Consider the following 18313-nt stretch of genomic DNA (forward strand, 5'->3'; position numbering starts at 1 on the left):
CTCACGACATCCTGACCAGCACTTCCATCTAGTCCTGTCCTTTTGTTTATTTATTTATTTTTGTTTAGTTGAAATTGTTGGCCACAAAATTGTGCGGCCTGTGGGGGGTCAGATGTGAGCCGGCTCCCTGCAGCAGAGCGACAAGGTACGTGTGCCGATCTGCAGCGGGAGGAGAGCAGGTGTAGCATGCCGGGCCGCCTCCTGTGCCCGCTCTCCTGGATGTCACAGGCCTCCACTCTGGCGCAGGGCCCGGCTCCCCAGCTCTGACGCCGGTGTCACCTGGCCTGTGCACCCAACTCAGCAGAAATGTACAGGGTGTCCCGGTGGCTTGGGCAGCAGATCGGGACAGCCGCTGGCCAAGCACAACCCGCCTGGGCCACGCTCACGCCACATGGCCTGCTGTATGCCGGCTGTTCAGGGCGGGCTCTCCCCTTCCTGGGGGTTGGTTTCTGGGAGAGAGCCTTTTTTTTCTCTTCTTTTATCATATACATACACATAATACACATATTTATTTGTTATATTTATTTATTTAAGTAATCTGTAATCTCTACACCCATTGTGGGGCTTGAACTCATGACCCCAGGATTGAGAGTCTGATGCTCTTCTAACCAGGCCAGCCAGGTGCCCCTGGGAGACAGCCTTTTTCATCCACAGCTGATCTGGGTTTCTAGCTGATCTGGGCTCCCCCAAGCTCCTGAACCATATCTCCCTGAAATGCTCAGGCTTCTGGGTTCCTCGGACATCGGTTTTTCTCCCACCCCGGGTTTTTTTTTTTCCTAATGCCTTTATTTTGAGAGACAGAGACAGAGAGCGAGCAGAGGAGGGGCAGAGAGAGGGGGACATGCAGAATCTGAAGCAGGCTCCAGGCTCTGAGCTGTCCGCACAGAGTCTGACGCGGGGCTCAAACCCAGGGACTGTGAGATCATGACCTGAGCTGAAGTCGGACGCCCAACCAACTGAGCCGCCCAGCTGTCCCATCCTGCCCCGGTTTTAAAAAGGTCACTGAATCAACCAGAATTTGGCCTGGTGATAAGAAAGCTTCTAGTAGAATGCTTTTAGTGGGAAAAATCATAATCAGTTGTAGAATCGTATGTCAGTATAGAGAACAACCCCCCCACACACATACACACTCACACGTGTGTGTGTGTGTGTGTGTGTGTGTGTATAGGAAAAAAAGCTGAAAGAATATATACCAGGCTGTTAATAGCAAATTTTGGTTTTTGGTTGTTTTTTTAAAAATTTATTTTAATGTTTTTTGAGAGAGCATGACCAGAGAGACGGAGAGAGGGAGACACAGAATTGGAAGCAGGCTCCAGACTCTGAGCGGTCAGCACAGAGCCTGACGAGGGGCTTGAACTCACCTACTGCGAGATCATGATATGAAGCGAAGTTGGACGCTTAACCGACTGAACCCCCCAGGTGCCCCTGTTAATAGGGAATTTTGATATGGCTGGAACTAGATAAGGGACCTAACTTTCCAAGTCACACATTTTTGTAAGACTGATTTTTTCACATTGCACATACATTTCTTCTGTAAAACGGGGAAGTTTTAGAAACCATTCAGAGAATCCTCTGTCCTGCCTAGCTAAGCCAGCAGTGCAGAATAAAAATGAAGTCTGAGGAGTTAAGCTCATGGTGGCCTCCCCTGGCCTACAGCACAGTGCAGTCAGCAGCGGGCTGTGGGCATGTGTGAGCCCAGAACCTGGGCCCTCCTGGGTGTGGAGTGTCCGAGGGGCAGCCAGGCAGGTCTCAGATACGTCTCCCAGGGACCAGGCTTCGGAAGCTGCAGCGGGACCGGGGGGAGGGTGTCTGAGGATGCTGCCGGCTGAGGTGGTTCTCTGCTCTTGGGGTTCCCTGCACACTGCCCCGGGCCCCCACGGTCACCTCTAGGCTGAACCACGCAGGAAATCACACGCTGCAGAAAGTCCTGAGGCCTCTTGCGGCCCGAGTAGGAGGGGGGTGGGCAGCCGTGCCCGGAAGAGCTTTAGAAACTCAGCAGCGTGTGTTTTGTGCCCCCTGCAGGTCTGCAGACAAATGCGCAACCAAGCAGGACTGGGCACAATCTCTCCCCGTCGTGGGGGCACAGCCCTGAGAGCAGGACGCTGCCTTTCTGCCCACACCGCGTGGCCAAATGGGACTTGGCAAAAATTCTAGCCTGCCCACCTCATCTGCTGGCAGGGCCAACCTCAGCGGATGTCCCAGGGGTGCTGCTGGCAGGGGCCCAGGTGCCGGCCAAGTGGCAAAACCCTAGATCATTGCTTCCAGTGCCTGGGGTCCCAGCATAAAAGGGCCGTCAGTGGGGCGCCTGGGTGGCTCAGTCGGTTAAGCGTCTGGCTTCGGCTCAGGTCATGATCTCACAGTTATGGGTTTCCGCCCTGCATCGGGCTCTGTGCTGACGGTTCAGAGCCTGGAGCCTGCTTTGGATTCTGTGTCTCCCTCTCTCTCTGACCCTCCCCCTACTTGTGCTTTATCACTCTCTGTCTCAAAAATAAATAAATTGTATTTAAAAAATTTTTTTAAATAAAAAAATAATAAAAAGGCCCTCAAAGGCCCAGGAGCAGTCAGGGTGGTGGGGAGAACAGTTGTACGGAAATCTGGTGTGAGGACCTCCTGCCACGAGGTGGCGCTGTGTCTCAGCAAATGCCCAGCGCTCTCCCCTGCAAGAGAGAAAAGACTCCCGCAGCTCCCCTCTGCGGGGGCCTCTGACCAAGGGGATAGAGCTCGGCATTGGTCTACCATCTTTAGACTCACACACGCTTCCCCTCTGGGGCTGGAAGGCTCTGGTCCTGGGGGCACTGCTTGCCCTCCCTAGCCCCAGGGAGGAGGGTGGGCTGGGCACCCCTAGCCCCCTGGACTTCCCCTGGTGAACATGCATGCCGTATCTGCTGAGTCCTTACTGGCACCAGAGACCGTGCTGTGTGGGCCTGTGCCAGAGGAGCTCACCGACCAGTACTAAGCTGTGGGCCTGCCTGGCCTCTCCTGCCTGAGACCACCCACCACTGCCTCCTCCTGGAAGCCCTCCTTCCCTTCCCCCATCCTTTGTGATACATCTGTCTGTCTTTCGGTCTCCCCAGACCACACCTTCTGCCCTCTCTGCTCACCCCCCACGAACGCTCCTTTTCTTGCACCACCCTGGTGCCCTCCACATTCTGCCCTCCTCTGTGTCACACCTCCCCTTGGGGGTCTCACACGCTCAGGCCAGACCCTCTCCTGACCCCCCACAATTTGACGTGCAACTCTCTACTGAGCGTCTTGCCACAGGCAACGCACGCGCAGACCCAGATTCGCACTCGCCCCACCGAGTCTGTCCCTCCGTCTGTATTCTGGGTCCTCGTTGACGGGTGTATCCTCAAACACCCGGGGCCCCGGGCCTCTGCTTCGCAGACCCAAGTAGGTAGCAGACCACCAAGTCCTTGTGACTCTGTTGCCCTAATGCTCCTCGCGTCAGCTCTGTCTTCTCCATCTTGGTTTGAGCCCTCATTTTGTTCAGAGCACGTGTTCATCTTTGTCTTGATCCCCACCAACAGTTCCTGGCACCTTGACCCTTCTTCTTGCCCCTCCAGTGCCCTTCTTACCCCTACCTCAGCACGTCTTGCCCTGACTTAACATCTTTCAGTGGCTCCCTGCTGCCTTGTGGATGACATCCAGCCCCCCTAGCGTGATGGACAGGACCCCCCAACACCGTGACCTCACGCACGGTAAGCCGCCGGAGCCAGTGGCTTTAGCTTCTGTCTCCAGCTGGCCTTTGCTCTGCACTTGCCCCCGGGCTGCCAGGAGCCCAACCCTGACCCCCAGCCTTCCCCTGCCTGTTGCAGGCCAGGCCCTCTTGTGATTCCCGCCTGCACGTGAGCTACTCCCACACTGTCTCCTGGTCGTCTCTTGAGCAACCCCAAGACCCTTGAGCTTTGGACTGTGGCTTCCCACTTTGTATTTCTGGGGCTGCCCCCCCCCATGAAGCCCCAGTGCACACATGGACATATGCATGGGCTGGGCCCTCTCTGGGTCTGAGAGTCCACTATCCCCTAGAAAGGCAGGAACGTGGAACCAATCTGAGCACTGTCTCCTGCTCCCTGAGGGCCAAGCAGACCCTACAGCCAGGCAGGACTGACTCTGAGCCAGAGATCAATACCCCTCTGGGAAAGTCACCCGGCTGAGGAAGGCCAGCCTTAGGAGTGCGGGCCGGGAGCTGCAGCTTCGAAGAGCGGGCTGGACAGAATCCCAAGCTCATTCCCTTCTTCTTGCTGGCACTGCTCTCTCTCTCCATAACACGGTCCGAGCCCTTTTCCTGCCTGTAGGATAACGCATAGTCATCATGGAAGACTGAGGGACAGGGGGAGGAGCAGAAAAGCCGAAGCAATCAAATCCTACCGCGCAGCTGCAATCACTGTTACCTTCTGCTCGATTTCCCATCAGCCTTTTAGAAATATGTTTGTCGGGTCGCCAGGGATGGGGGGGCTCAGTCAGTTAAGCATTCGACCCTTCATCTTGGCTCAGGTCATGATCTCGTGGTTCGCGAGTTCAAGCCTCGCATTGGGCTCTGTGCTGAATGCAAGGAGCCTGCTTGGGGTTCTCTCTCTCCTTCTCTCCCGCCCCTCCCCCACTCTCTCAACAAATAAACATTTAAAAAATGAAAATATGCTTATAATCACATCACACATTTGGGACCATACAGTAGAAACATCTTAATATCCATTTTAACATCCATGTTTTACTTACGATATTTTTTTAAAGTTTATTTATTTATTTTGGGAGAGAGAGTGAGAGAGCGAGAGAGCAAGTCGGGGAGGGGCACAGAGAGAGGGAGAGAGAGAGAAAACCCCAAGCAGGCTCCAGGATGTCAGCGCTGAGCCCGATGCAGGGCTCCAACCCACAAACCATGGGATCTTGAGCTGAGCCACCCAGGCACCCCTACTTACAATAATTTTAAGGTATTTTCAAAAGGTTTCCAAGAAAAAACATTGTAGCGATTGCATACTAAGCAGCCACGCGGCAGCCCCTAATTCAGTGCCCAGCGCTTCACAGTGGGACATCTGTTTCTCATTTTTGCTGTTAATTACAAAAGCAGCAAACATCCAGCCCCTCCTGGGTGCCAGCTTCCGAGCCAGGTAGCACATAAGGGTTATGCCGGTGAATCCCCGCCACTGTCCTGCCAGGCAGGTGCTGTCGCGGCCGCTTTCCAGGGAGAAAACGGGACTGGAGGGGTTCAGGAAGGCGTGCGAGGCCTTGGAGCCGCCGGTGTGGGCGTAGCAAGCGTCAAACATCCATCCTTGCCTGTAAATCTCTATTTTCATCATTCACTTTAAAAGAAATTCTGGGAGGGGCTTTAAGGCCAAGTGCATTCTACAGCAGGACTGTGTCTTATCTGAGGTATAGGTGTGATTTAGGCAACCAACGTATTTCAGGAAGGGGCAGGAAAAAAAATTGGAGTTTTCTGCTGCCTCTTTATTCTGGGCCCTTTGCCCGAAGGCGCCTGTGAATGTGCCTGTTCTCTGAGAGCTCCCGGTCCCTTCCTGCCGCGGCGCTGCCCAGGGAACGGGGCGCCCAGCGAGCCCCCGTCCTAGCCCCGCACTGGCACCTTGCAAGGCCTGCCTGTGAGAAGCCGACCGTGAGAGCTCACCCTCACGTGGTCCCTCGGGCAGACTCTGACCCGGGAGGCCTGGGCACCGGTCTGGACGTGGCCCATTTTGTCAAGGAAGCTTCGGTCCCTCCTCCGCCCCGGGCACCTCCCAGGACATCCCCTGGTCGCCGCTGCCCCTCTGTTGGCCCAGGAGCCCCGGTGTCAGCACGGTCCCTGCTCAGGCCCATTCCAGCCTCCGTCTGACCACACTCTTTCTCCAAGAGACTTTCCAGGGAAGATCCCCAGCCTGCAGCCAGCTGGGCTGTCCCAGGGCTCTTCTGACTTTCCCCCTCGGAAGCCAAGGCTGCTGTTCAGGGCACGCTGCCAGAGAGCCTAAAATAGGTCATTTGGTCTCAGGGTTACACTGGGAACCTTGTTAAAATAGTTGTGGTCACAGACCAGCAGGAAGCCAGTGGCCCCGGGGGAGGGCCCACCCCTCACAAAGGCCTCACGGTGACCAAGCGAGTGCCCTCCTCCACTCACTCCCCCTACTTGGCACTCTCCACGCCCCTGCCAGGTGCTGGCATGATCCGCCCCATTCTGCAGCCAGCCTTCTTCCCGGAGCCCTCTCCCACTGCCTCCAGCTTCTGCTCTTTCGCTTCCTCCATGCCGCCCTCTCTGACTCCTTCCAGGGTCAGCCTGTGCCCCTCTGGCTCCGGAGCTCCCTGTGACCTTTCCTGCTGTGTAGCTACTGTCACACATTGTCAGGAGCCCTTCGGGACCAGGATCTGCGCTCTGTCCCCAGTCACACGTTCAGCCCCTATCCAGCTTCTGGCACAGAGCTGCGGTTTGCTGGATCGTTGTGTAGACCGAGCCCCCAGGAGGCGGGAGGTTCGAGAGTGTGAACTGTCCACAGGGGCGGGGAGGCGGGGAGGGTTTTGTGTCCTTTCCAAGGCTTCTCCCAGAGGCTCTCAGTGATAACAAACTCTGGGCTGAAATTATAGTCAGGACCCCGGAGAATTCCAGCCTGTGGGATGGGAAGCTAACTCTTTTTTTTTTTTTAACTGTCATCAATACTTACATGAGAATTATCTGTAACTTGGTAATAATGAAATTGAACAGGGGCACCTGGTGGCTCAGTCAGTTAAGCGTCCGACTTCATTTCAGGTCATGAGTTCGAGCCCCACATCGGGCTCTGTGCTGACAGCTCAGGTTCTGTGTCTCCCTCTCCTTCTGCCCCACCCTGACTTGCGCTTTCTCTTTCTCTCTTTCTCTCTCAAAAATAAACATTAAAAAATTTTTTAATTAAAAAAATAATGAAATTGAGCCAAGAAGATCCCAAATACATTGAATCAAACTGAAAAATCAATCAGAAGGATTTTGCATGTGATAATTCACGTCACAGGAAAAGAAAAAAGCGTCTCAAGGAAGGGTGAGGAATGTGCCGAAGTGTGGGCTGCTGCCCTGCTCAGCGTTGGAATCCTGGCCCGGGAAGGGCTCCTTTGACCCGCCTTTAACCAGCCTAGTGGGTTCTATTGTTTAGAACCGGGACAGCGGGGCGCTTGGGTGGCTCAGTTGGTCCAGCTTCAGACTTAGACTCAGGTCCTGATCTCACGGCTCCCGTAGATCCTGCTTCATGCAGAGCCCGCTTCGGATCCTCCGTCTCCCTCCTTCTCTGCCCCTCCCAGACGTGTGCATGTGCGCTCTCTCTCCTTCCCTCCCCCCCAAATAAATAAGTCTGACTAATCCTGAGGGAAGGGGAACCCACCCAGAAAGCCACAGGGAAAGGTGCTGTTTGCCTGGGCCTCGATGGATGTGTGGGAACGTGTGAATGGGGTGGAAATTGGAGGGAGCCTCTGGGGCCTGCCCAGCATGAGTACTGGGTGACGTTGCGTCCCCCGAAGAGACTGTGTGTGGTGGTTGCCCCATGGGTGGTAAGTGGCTGGAAAGGCAAACGGACTCTGGAGAGTTTTATCCTGAAGATGCAAGGGGTCACCACGGATCTGAAGGGGAGGGATGGCCAGGTCAGCTTGTCAGCCATGAGTGGTGCGCACTGGGGACAGGTCACAGGACAGAGGGTAAGGCAGGGAGATGGCTGGAAGGTCACAGGGACACCCATGTGTCAGATGCAGATATTTCTCAGCGGCGGAACATTGAGGACCAAGATCCTGCAGGCAGGGAGAACAGGTGGGGACCAGGTTTGAGCCTCAGGGTCAAGTTAGGGACACACCAATCCGAATAGCTGCAAGAGGCGGAGCGAGAGGGGCGAGAGGGGCGGGAGCCAGGTCGGAGCTCAGGTGCAAGGTGAGATCAGGTACAGAGCTGAGTGTGGCCCGGGGTGAGGCCTGGAATCAAGGGAGGTTCTGTGGGGAGAGCAGCAGAGAGTGAGGGGAGGAGGGAGCCCGGTGAGCACAGCACTGAGGACAGCGGGGAGGCGGGCGGGGGGGGGGGTACCGGGCAGCTCTGAAAGGAGAGGACGGTCACTGTCAGGGTCCCCGGGCTTGTAATTGAGAAGTCAGTGGCGACTTTGCCCTAAGCTGTTTCTGTGGAGCCCTGGCTGGAGGCCAGACTGCCGCAGGCCTGGGGCTCAGCGAGGAAGCGGAAGTGGGGGCACAGAGGTCTCGCTCAGAATGCTGGCGGAGCCGGGATGTCAGCTCGGTGCTGGGGCGGGGCTCCGGGGACGGTCTGTAGCAGGGAGTTCTGGGAGTTGGGCTGGGGACCACCACACCCGAATCACCGAGGGTTCCTGTTTAAAATGCAGGCTCCTGGCCCCACCCGAGCCCTATGGAATCAGAATGCCTGCCAAGGGGGCCTGGGAATCTGCATCTGAAATAAGCCCCCAAGGTGATTCTCATGCCCACCAGAATTTGAGAATATACCAGGGCTTCAAACGAAGACCTGTTGGGTCCTGACCCCGCGCATCCACTCCCCCCAGAGTTTGCACCTTCTGCAGATAGCCGAGCCTTGGGGCCAGGAGCGCTTACATTCTGGGAACCAAAGAATTTGAGGAAAGCAAGTTCCTTACCTGGGAAAACAGCCCTGGAGGAAGGGGCGTGTGTGTGTTGGGGTCCGCAGGGGTGTGAGAGGGCAGGAGGGGGCGGGTGGGTTTGGGGGCCCTAGAATTCCAAGTAGTGACCCCCACAAGAGGCCATTCATGCTGCTTTCCGCTGCAGACGTGGTCCTGCCCAGTCAGACAGGTGGGGTAGGTACAGTTTATGACATTTCGCAGATGAGAAAACGAAGGTAGGTGTGCAGGCATGTTGCCCAGGCGGGCAGGGCCGGGCCCTGGCCCAGGTCCTGGAGTGCCAGGGTCCACGGAGGGAGCCCAAGCCCCGGGGGACCCTCCCTGGCTGGTCGGGGCCTCTGCTCCCCTGCTAGGAGCCAGCCCCACGTCTGGTGCTGTGCTCTAACCTCCTGGCAGCCTGAGTGCCCGCCAATGACATTGTCGCCTGGAGCCCTGGAGGCGCCACCAAGCCTGGAGCCTGCTTTGGCTGCTGAGACCTCGGTGGATCTGTGGCCGCTGTCCCCATGGCAACCAGTATCATGCTGTCTCTAGGTAAAAGCCATCCCCTGGGAACTTAAGGCATCAGAGCTGAAATGTATAGGGCCCCTGGGGTGCTAGGCTAAAAACAGCGCCTGCCACCCAGCGGGTTGGTCTGGGAGCAGAGGAGCTGGTGCTGGAGCCCCATCCTGTGGAAACTCCCCACCCTGGAGGAGGGGCTGGGACCTGTTTTTCCAGAAGCTTTGCTCCCTGGCACCGAGCTGGTAGCTGAGGCGCTGCGGGGTTGGGTAGCTTGGTAGCAGACCCTGGTTAGTTAGCAAGGAGCCCCAAACCCCAGGTCAGGGGAGGGGCAGACCTGGGAGGCGGGAGGCACCCTTGACACTCTGAAGCACGTGCTCGTGTTTCCTCTCTAGCCGTCATCCGGGTGCCTGGGGGATGGCCGGGGCTCCGGGGGTCAGATCCCCCAGACTGCGGTGAAGACAGTCCAGTGGGTTTCCTGTGCCGTCTCTCACTCCCAGCAGCCTTGGCGAGTGGGAGCCTCTGGGGTTTCAGACTTGCGTTCCTGAGTTTTTCAGTCCCTGGTCGTTCAGTCTCATGAGGAAGGTGTTTGGCCCCTCAGAAGGCCAGGAGCTCCCCGACCCTAGCACATCTGAACCTGAGTCGTCCTAGAAGCTCCAGCTGGAGAGCGGGGTACCTGGGGTGCAGGGGAGCCCCGCCTCATGGTTGTGGGAGGCCGGGTTCGCAAGAGCTCATGGCTCCGGATGCCCCCACCAGTGACTGCTGCTGCTTCTGGGAGGCCCCTTCTTGTCCGGTGACATCTGTGCAGGGCTGTATCCCGGACTGCAGGGCCCAGGGCCGGCCGCCTTGGGGAGCTGGGCCAGGCGTTTCATGCCATGTGCCGGTTTCTAGGCGGGCTCCGCCCTGAGAGCGGTTCTTCCTCCCAGTCCACCTTGGAGCCCCGGTTCCAAGGTGGACCTTGCAGGTCCTGGAAAACAGAGAGCTCTGGGGTCAGTGTGGTCCCTTGCAGCCAGGTGCTGCAGTGGGATGCAGGCAGGAACTACATGGTCAGCGCATCAGAGCTGCCAGGGCCTGGCCCCTCCGTCCCCAGGGCCCGTCTCTCTGGGCAGGGGAACTCCTGGCGAGGGAGTGCGGTTTCCAGAGCAGTCCTTGTCTGCCCGAAGCTTGAGCTCCAGGGTGCGCGCATTTCCAAGACTGAGCTCCGCCTTCCCTGGAAAACGGGGAGGAGGGGAGAACCACGGGCGTGTTTATGAAATGGGCCACAGACGCATCAGGGCCGTGGCCACCTCTAGGCTCCTCTTTCCTGTCCCGTTGTCACTGACCAGGCTAGAAACACACGGCTGATGGAAGTGTGTGCTAGCAGTTCAGGAAACAGACCGAGGCGCTCACATACTGCTGAAAAGACCTTTTGTAAGACTTTCTGTGAGAGCCTCAGTCCCCTCAGTCACCTGCCCCTGTCCCCTGCCCCCTGTCTTGATGGCCTATGCCCTTTGGTAAGTCGGCACCTGGCCGAGGCTGGTGCTGGTGCTGGTGCGGGTGTGTGAGCCTGTGCTGGGCTTTGGATTCTGCTGGTGTGAATTCATCCTGAGCTTGCAAACAGACCAGTGAGCCCATTGTCTGCTTCCCGCCCCCAGCGAGGGGCCAGCTTCCCGCTCCTAAGCTCCTGCATAGTTGTCATTTTTCTCTGCCCAGTCACTTGACTGGACTCTGTTAAAGGGGCAAAGCTGGCATTGGACGTGGGTTGGGTGCCCTGCCCCGGTTGGGGCACCTTGGCCCTGCTTTCCACAGCAGGTGAGCCATGGGACCGGGGAGACATCAGGCCGAGCCCTAGGCCAGTGTGGGGAGTGGGGGGGCGAGAGGCACGTGTCTGGGCTCGGGGCTTGTCCTGGGCTGGCGTTTTGGGCTCCGTGGTGAATTGTGTCCAACTATCCCAGAGCTCTTTCGGTGGTGGTTTTTAAATCCCGGGTCTTGGTTCCACTCTACAGGAGCAGATGGAGCCTGAGCAGCCACAGCGCTCTGGGTGCCTGGAGCAAGGCGGTTCTTCCCTGCTCCGGAGAGGCGATGGCAGCGGGTGGTAGTGGGAGGCGTGGGCTTCTGGGTCTAGGTCTAGGTCCTCCCTGGGCCTCTGATTCCCTGCGTTGCTCTTGAGCTTCAGCTGCTCATCTATAAAATAAGGATTATCCTGTGTCCCAGGTGCTCTCCCGGGTGCTGTGAATATGTGAGTGAAGAAGAAAAAGTCCCTGATTACATGGAATGTGCTTCCTGCTGGGGAATCGAAGATCACGTCAACATGTGACTCTAGGTGGTGCTGAGGGTCCCGAAGCAGGCTACAGGTCCCCTGAGGGACTGACACAGGGCACTATTTTAGAAGCTGTGGTCAGGGAGGGTCTGGGCAGACGATTTTGCCCAGAAACTGGCATGAAGTGCAAGAGCTGTGTGTGACATGAACTTGGGGAAGAACACTGAGGCGAAGGAAACAGCAAGTGCAAAGGCCCTGAGGTACAAGTTACTCATTCCTGAAGGACAGCCCAGGAGGCCCACAGGGCTGGGTGTGTATAAATGGAGGGGAAGAGACAGCCGGAGGCCAGAGCACGGAGGCTCTGCAGGCCAGGTGTGGAGTTTGGAGAAATCTTGCAGTAAGAAGCCTCTACCGAGTTCTGGGCAGAGGAGTGGCAGGGTCTGACTTATGTTTTTAAGAACTTCCTTCTGGCTGCAGAGTGGAGAGACCCAGGAAAAGGGGTACCAGAGGCTAGTGATGGGCACTGGTAGCCTGGACCAGGTGGTGGCTGGGGACATAGTGACATATTCAGGAGGCTAAAAGTAGAGCCAACACGAGGCACCTAGCTGGCTTAGTTGGATATTCTTTTTTTTTAAATAAATGTTTATTCATTTTTGAGAGAGCAAGAGAGTGTGAGCAGAGGAGGGGCAGAGAGAGAAAGAGAGAGAGAACCTCCAACAGGCTCCTCCCTACCAACATAGAGCCCCATGTGGGGCTCAAACTCATGAACCATGAGATCATGACCTGAGCTGAAGTCAGACACCCAACAGACTAAACCCTCAGGTGCCCTCAGCTTGTAACACTTAATCTTGGGGTTGTGAGTTTGAGCCACATCGGGTATAGAGATTACTTTTTTTTTTCCCCGAGTCACTATAGAGATTACTTTTAAAAAACCAAAACCGGGGCACCTACGTGGCTCAGTTAGTTAAGCATCCAGCTTCAGCTCAGGTCATGATCTCATGGTTGGTGGGTTCGAGCCCCATGTCAGGCTCCGTGCTGACAGCTCAGAGAGTGGAGTTTGCTTTGGGTTCTGTGTCTCCTTCTCTCTCTGCCCCTCCTCTACTCATGCTCTGTCTCTCTCAAAAACAAACATTAAAAATTTAAAAAAAAAAAACTAGAGTGTCATTGTAACTACTGTATTGTAAATGATGGAAAATAATTGCATATGTTAAAAAAATAGTGTTATATTCTAAAAAAATAAAAAAATAAAGTAAAAAAAATAATAAATAAGTAAATTATAATCACAAAAAATAAAATAAATAAATAAAAATAAACTTTAAAAACTATAAATAAACTTTCCTGCTTGTAAAAAAAAAAAACTAAACTAAAAAATAATAAAAGTAGAGCTAACAAGATTTGCTGGTGTGCTGGACATGGAATGTGTGTGTGTGTGTGTGTGTGTGTGTGTGTGTGTGTGTGCGCACGCATGGAATGAGGCGTGGGTAGGGGACCGGGAAGACCCCTTCCAGGATTTTTGGGCACCGGGAGGATGGCAGTGCCCTTGCCAAGGTGGGGACGGCTGAGGGTGGCGTGGGCTGTGAACCCACCAGTGTGTCTGAGGGTCCCAGTTTCTCCACCTCCCTGCCAATTCATATAGTTGTCACTTCTTGATTCCAGCCATCCTGGTGGGTAAGAAGTGGTGTCTCATTGTACCTTTGATTTACATTTCCATAGTGACTAGTGATGTTGAGCATCTTTTCGTGTATGTGTGGACCATTCTTATATCTTCTTCTGGAAAATCTCTACATCTCCATTCGAGTTCTTTGCCCATTTAAAAAATTGAGTTGACTTTTTATTGTTACTGAGTTGTGTTTATTTATATATTCCAGGCACTGGTCCCTTATCAGATTTGTGACTTGCAAATATAGTCTCCCATTCTGTTGGTTGCCTTTTCACTTTTTAAAAAATGTATATTTATTTACTTTGAGGGAGAGTGCACGCATGCATGCGTGCGTGCAAGCAGGGGAGGGGCAGAGAGAGAGAGAATCCCAAGCAGGCTCCCTGCTGTCAGGGTAGAGCCTGTTGTGGGGCTCGATCCCATGAACCCAAACCATGAGATCATGACCTGAATTGAAACCAGGAGCTGGACGCTTAGTGGACTGAGCCACTCAGATGCCCCTCTACTTTTTTTTTTGTAAGTCTTCTCACTGTAATTTTTTTAAAAGCTTTTCTCTCTCTCTCTCTCTCTCTCTTTTAAGTTTATTTATTTATTTAAGTAATCTCTATACCAAACATGGGGCTTGAAGTCACAACTCAGAGATCAAGAGCCACATGCTCTTCCAACCGAGCCAGCCAGCCAGCCAGGCACCTCAGCAGTTCACCCTTCTGGTAGCATCTTTTGAAACCTAAACATGTTTAATTTCGATAAAGCCTGATTTCTCTATTTTTTCTTTCATTTGGGTGTGCTTTGGGTATCCTAGCTAAGAAATCATTTCCTAACCCAAGGCTATGAAGATTTTACTCCTGTGTTTTCTTCTAAGAGTTTTATAGTTTTAAAATTTCATAGTTTTTAAAAAAAAATTTAATGTTTTAATTTATTTTTGAGAGAGAGAGAGAGACAGTGTGAGCAGGGGAGGGTCAGAGAGAGAGGGCGACACAGAATCTGAAGCAGGCTCCAGGCTCTGAGCTGTCAGCACAGAGCCCAATGTGGGGCTTGAACCCACGAACTGCGAGATCATGACCTGAGCCGAAGCTGGACGCTCAACCAACTGAGCCACCCAGGTGCCCCTAAAATTTGATAGTTTTATAAGCTTGGCACTTACATTTAGGTCATTGGTCCATTTCAGGTTAATTTCTGTACGTGCTGTAGGGTAAGGGCCCAACTTCATCCCTGGCGTATGAATATCCAGTGGTCCCAACACCATCTGTCCCCTTCTTTCCAGCTGAGCTGTTTTGACACCCGTGTCAAAACTTAATTGACCCTGAGTGGGAGGGCTTATTTCTGAACTTTTAAGTTTGGTTTCATTGATCAGCCTGTCTGTCCTTATTCCAGACCCACCCTGTCCTGTCTGCTGTCGCTTTGGAGTAAATTATAAAATCCCAAAGTGTGAGTCTAACTTTGTTTTTCTTTCTCAAGATCATTTTGGCTGTTCCGAATCCTCCGCATTTCCATATGAATTTCAGGAGCAGCTTGTCAATTTCTGCAAAAAACGCAGCTGGGATTTTAATAGGAGTTGTGTTGACTGTCCTTCTAGGCTGTTTTTGAAAAGTGATGTTTTGTGCTCTTCCCAGGACAGATTCTACAGTCCATTTGTTGAGTTTATTCCTAAGTATTTTATTATTTTTGATGCTATGGTAAATGAAATTTTCTTTTTTTTTTAAATTTGTTAGTGTTTGTTTATTTTTGAGAGAGAGAGAGAGAGCATGAGCAGGGGAGGGCAGAGAGAGAGGGAGACACAGAATCGGAAGCAGGCTCCAGGCTCTGAGCTGCCCACATAGAGCCTGATGTGGGGCTCGAGCCCACAAACCATGAGATCATGACCTGAGCTGAAGTCGGACGCTCAACCAACTGAGCCACCAAGGTGCACCATAAATGAAATGTTCTTAATTTCATCTTCATATTCTTCATTGCTCGTGTATAGAAATACAGTGTTTACATATTGATCTTGTATCCTGAAACTTTAAGTTATTAGTCCTAATAGTTTTCAGTGGACTCCTTAGGATTTTCTATATATAAGAACCATATCATCTACAAATATGGTTTTACTTCTTCCTTTCCAATTTGGATGCCTTTGATTTCTTTTTCTTGCCTAGTTGCCCTGGATAGAACCTTCAACACAATACTGAATAGAAATGACAGGAATTCGGGGCACCTGGGGGGCTCAGTCTGAATGTCCGACTTCGGTTCAGGTCATGATCTCACGGCTCATGAGTTCGAGCCCCATGTGGGGCTCTGTGCTGACAGCTCAGAGTGTAGAGCCTCTGTTTTGGATTCTGTGTCTCCCTTTCTCTCTGCCCCTCCCTTGCTCATGCTTGCTTGCTCTCTCTCTCTCTCTCTGTGTCTCTCTCTCTCAAAAGTAAATAAACATTTTAAAAATTGTTTAAAAAAAGAAGTGACAGGACAGACATCCTTGAAATGGGGGGAGGGCTTTCCGTTTTTCACCACTAGGGATGATAACAGCTGTGGGATTTTCACAAACACCCTTTATCAGATCGAGGAAGCTCCTTCTACACCCAGTGTGTTGGGTGAGGGTGTTCCCGTGAAGGGTGCCGAATTTTGTCAGATAGGTTTTCTATGCCTGTTGAGACCATTATATGGTTTTAGTTCCTTTTTTTCTACCGATGGGTGGTAATACATTAGTTGATTTTCAGGTGTTAAAATACCCTTGCATTTTTGGGGATAAATCTCACTCATTCACGGAAATGATCCTTTTTATATATTGCTGTATGGTTTGCTAGTACGTTGTTGAGTGTTTTTGCATATCACAGGTGTAACGAATCTCTATATTCATGAGAGCTACTAGTGTGTGTTCTCTTTACCCGCAATGCTTTCGTCTGCTTTCGGCAATCTTTTTTTTTTTCAATGTTTATTTATTTTGAAGAGAAACAGAGAGAGAGCTGAGGGGTTAGGGGAGAGAGACAGAGAGAGAGGGAGGGAGACACCCAAGCAGGCTCCACCCTGTCAGCACAGAGCCCAACACAGGGCTCAATCCCATGAACCGTGAGATTGTGGCCCGAAGCTGAAATCAAGAGTCAGACGCTTAACCCACTGAGCCGCGCAGACGCCTCTGGTTTTGGCCATCTGGATCTTTCAGTGTGGCACATACTGAACAGGAGAGGCTGGTCAGCTTCTCCCCTCCCGCTCCCCTGCATCTAGCAGGATGGGGTGCACAAAAGCTGGGGCCCGAGTCCAGACAGTGTCAGCAGAGGTAACAACGGGGTGGACACAGCTTCATCTGTAAACCTGCCCGACAGCCTGGAGGAGGCGGGCTGGGTCTTCCTGTTCTGAGCCTAGTGGCTGCCGGCAACGATTGCACCCAAGGGAGCTGCCCCATACTGACCCTCAGAGGAGGAAGGACAGTGGGGCCAACCTGAGGCCCTTCCCGGCTCAGAACTCCAACAGCTAACTGAGCAGCTCGCCCTCCCTGGTAGGTGGCCGGCCCCAGTTTTGCCTGGAGACCTGCGTCATTCCTGGTCAGGGGGCACGGACCAGCCACCGATAAGGAGAGGTCAGACGATGCTCTGGAAGGCCTGCCCCCGCCCCTGAGGCCCGGAGCACGGCAGGTCCTTTAGGAGCAGAGCAGGGCCCCGGCTGGGCAGCAGCTCTCCGGGCCCTCTCCGCACCCGGCTCCCGCAACAGAGTGGGAGGCTCTAAAAATGAAAGCTGCTGATTTCCCCACCCCAGCCAGGGACAGGCGACCAGCTGGCACTGCGGCACCCGTGGGACTCTGGCAGATCCTCTTCCACCTTCAGGTGTCGTGCTAAGTAGTCACTGGAGTCCCTGTGTGACCTTGAGGAGGTCAGTGCTTCCCCACCTCAGAGCCTAGCCCAGGTGCGCACCCGGCGGGCTCAGGCATGGGGGCCCACGGTCCTTCCCTTTGCAGACTCGCCATTCCCTCCTGGAGTAGCCGGGGCTATTTTTGTGCCCACAGCTCGGTCCAGAGGCCTAAGGGCGCTGCGGGAAAGCCCACGAGGCGGCAAGGGAAGAAGCAGGCAGGCTGCCACTGCTCGCTGCGCCGAGGGTCTCCCCTCCCCTCTCAGCGCCCGCCCGCCCCTCCCCATCAGCGGCTGGGGGCAGAGGTGGGCGGGTGCGCAGGGCAAGAGCCGCATCTGGTGGGCCACCAGCCACCATCCAGCTGCCCCGCAGGGTATGAGGTCACCTTGGATCCCTGGGTTGCTAGGAAAATTCTGCCTGCAGTGATATATCGTGGTCCTAGGACTGAGGCTAGAACAGAATGTTCCCGAGAAGACAGGGGAAGGATTTGTAGGGCTTCCCAAGCAAAGGAGTCCCCATCCCAGGAGGTCAGATGATTTGAGCTTCTTTCCAGAAGCCTGCCCCCTTTCTTGGGAACGGAAGTTGTGCTGTTGGGGTGTGAGGGGCAGGGTCGGCTCCCTGGACAGCACCGGGGTGACCTGGTGGCCAAAGGCACATCTCTGCGATGTTACCTCATTGTGCCCGGCGGGGCGCCTCCCCCACTCCTTGGTTTTGGGGGGCAGCCAGGAAGGAGGAGGCGGTGTGGAGGACTGCCAGCACCACGCGGGGGCTGGGGGACCAGACGGACTCGGGTTCACATGCCGGAAGCTCAGCCACGAGCCGCCCGCTCGGGCCCCCCTCTTCCGTGGCCTTTCCTGCGTCTGCTCGCCCCCACCCTCCCCTCCTGGGGAGAACCCCTCGGGCAGCAAAGGGCAGAAGCCTGTTGGAGAGGCCACAGCCGCTGACTGTCGTTCTGGGCATGACCAAGAAGTGCCCTTTAGACAAAGGCAAGGGCCGCCTAGCTGGCTCAGTCAGTAAACACGCTGGCTTCTGATCTTGGGGTCCTAAGTTCAAGCCCCAAGTTGAGTGCAGAAGCCATTTTTTAAAAAATCTTAAGGGGCACCTAAGTGGCTCAGTCAGTTAAGCGTCCAACGTTGGCTCAGGTCATGATCTGAGGTTCGTGGGTTTGAGCCCCCGCATCTCAGGCACTGCACAGAAGCTGCTTGGGATTCTCTCTCTCTTTATCCTCCCCTCCCCCCACTCTCTCTCTCAAAATAAATAAAGTTAAAAAAAATCTAAAAACAGGTGCGCCTGGGTGGCACAGTTGCTAAACGGCTGACTTCAGCTTAGGTCATGATCTCAGTTTGTGGGTTCGAGTCCCACACTGGGCTCTGTGCTGACAGCTAGCTCAGAGCCTGGAACCTGCTTCAGATTCTGTGTCTCCCTCTCTCTCTGACCCTCTCCTGCTCATGATCTGTCTCTCTCTGTCTCTCAAAAATAAAAAACATTAAAAAATATTTTAAAAAAAAATCTAAAAACAAATAC

General features: G+C 54.0%; 1 protein-coding gene across 4 annotated transcripts in view; it reads left to right on the forward strand.

The window, feature by feature from the left end:
* The window catches only part of CTNNBIP1 (catenin beta interacting protein 1), a 28311-nt gene that overhangs the window by 6844 nt on the left and 3154 nt on the right, over positions 1-18313 (forward strand). For 3 of the 4 annotated variants that reach the window (XM_029949209.1, XM_029949210.1, XM_029949211.1), the window contains one exon: positions 2023-2362. The exons of the other annotated variant lie outside the window; for it this stretch is intronic. In XM_029949209.1, coding sequence (XP_029805069.1) covers positions 2023-2285 — 263 coding nt within the window. In that variant the 3' untranslated portion in view covers positions 2286-2362. Of the gene's footprint in view, positions 1-2022; positions 2363-18313 lie in introns of those variants that run through there. 4 annotated transcript variants of the gene reach the window in all.

Source organism: Suricata suricatta, chromosome 8, assembly GCF_006229205.1.
Source record: "Suricata suricatta isolate VVHF042 chromosome 8, meerkat_22Aug2017_6uvM2_HiC, whole genome shotgun sequence".
In the NCBI taxonomy this organism is placed as follows: Eukaryota; Metazoa; Chordata; class Mammalia; order Carnivora; family Herpestidae; genus Suricata; species Suricata suricatta.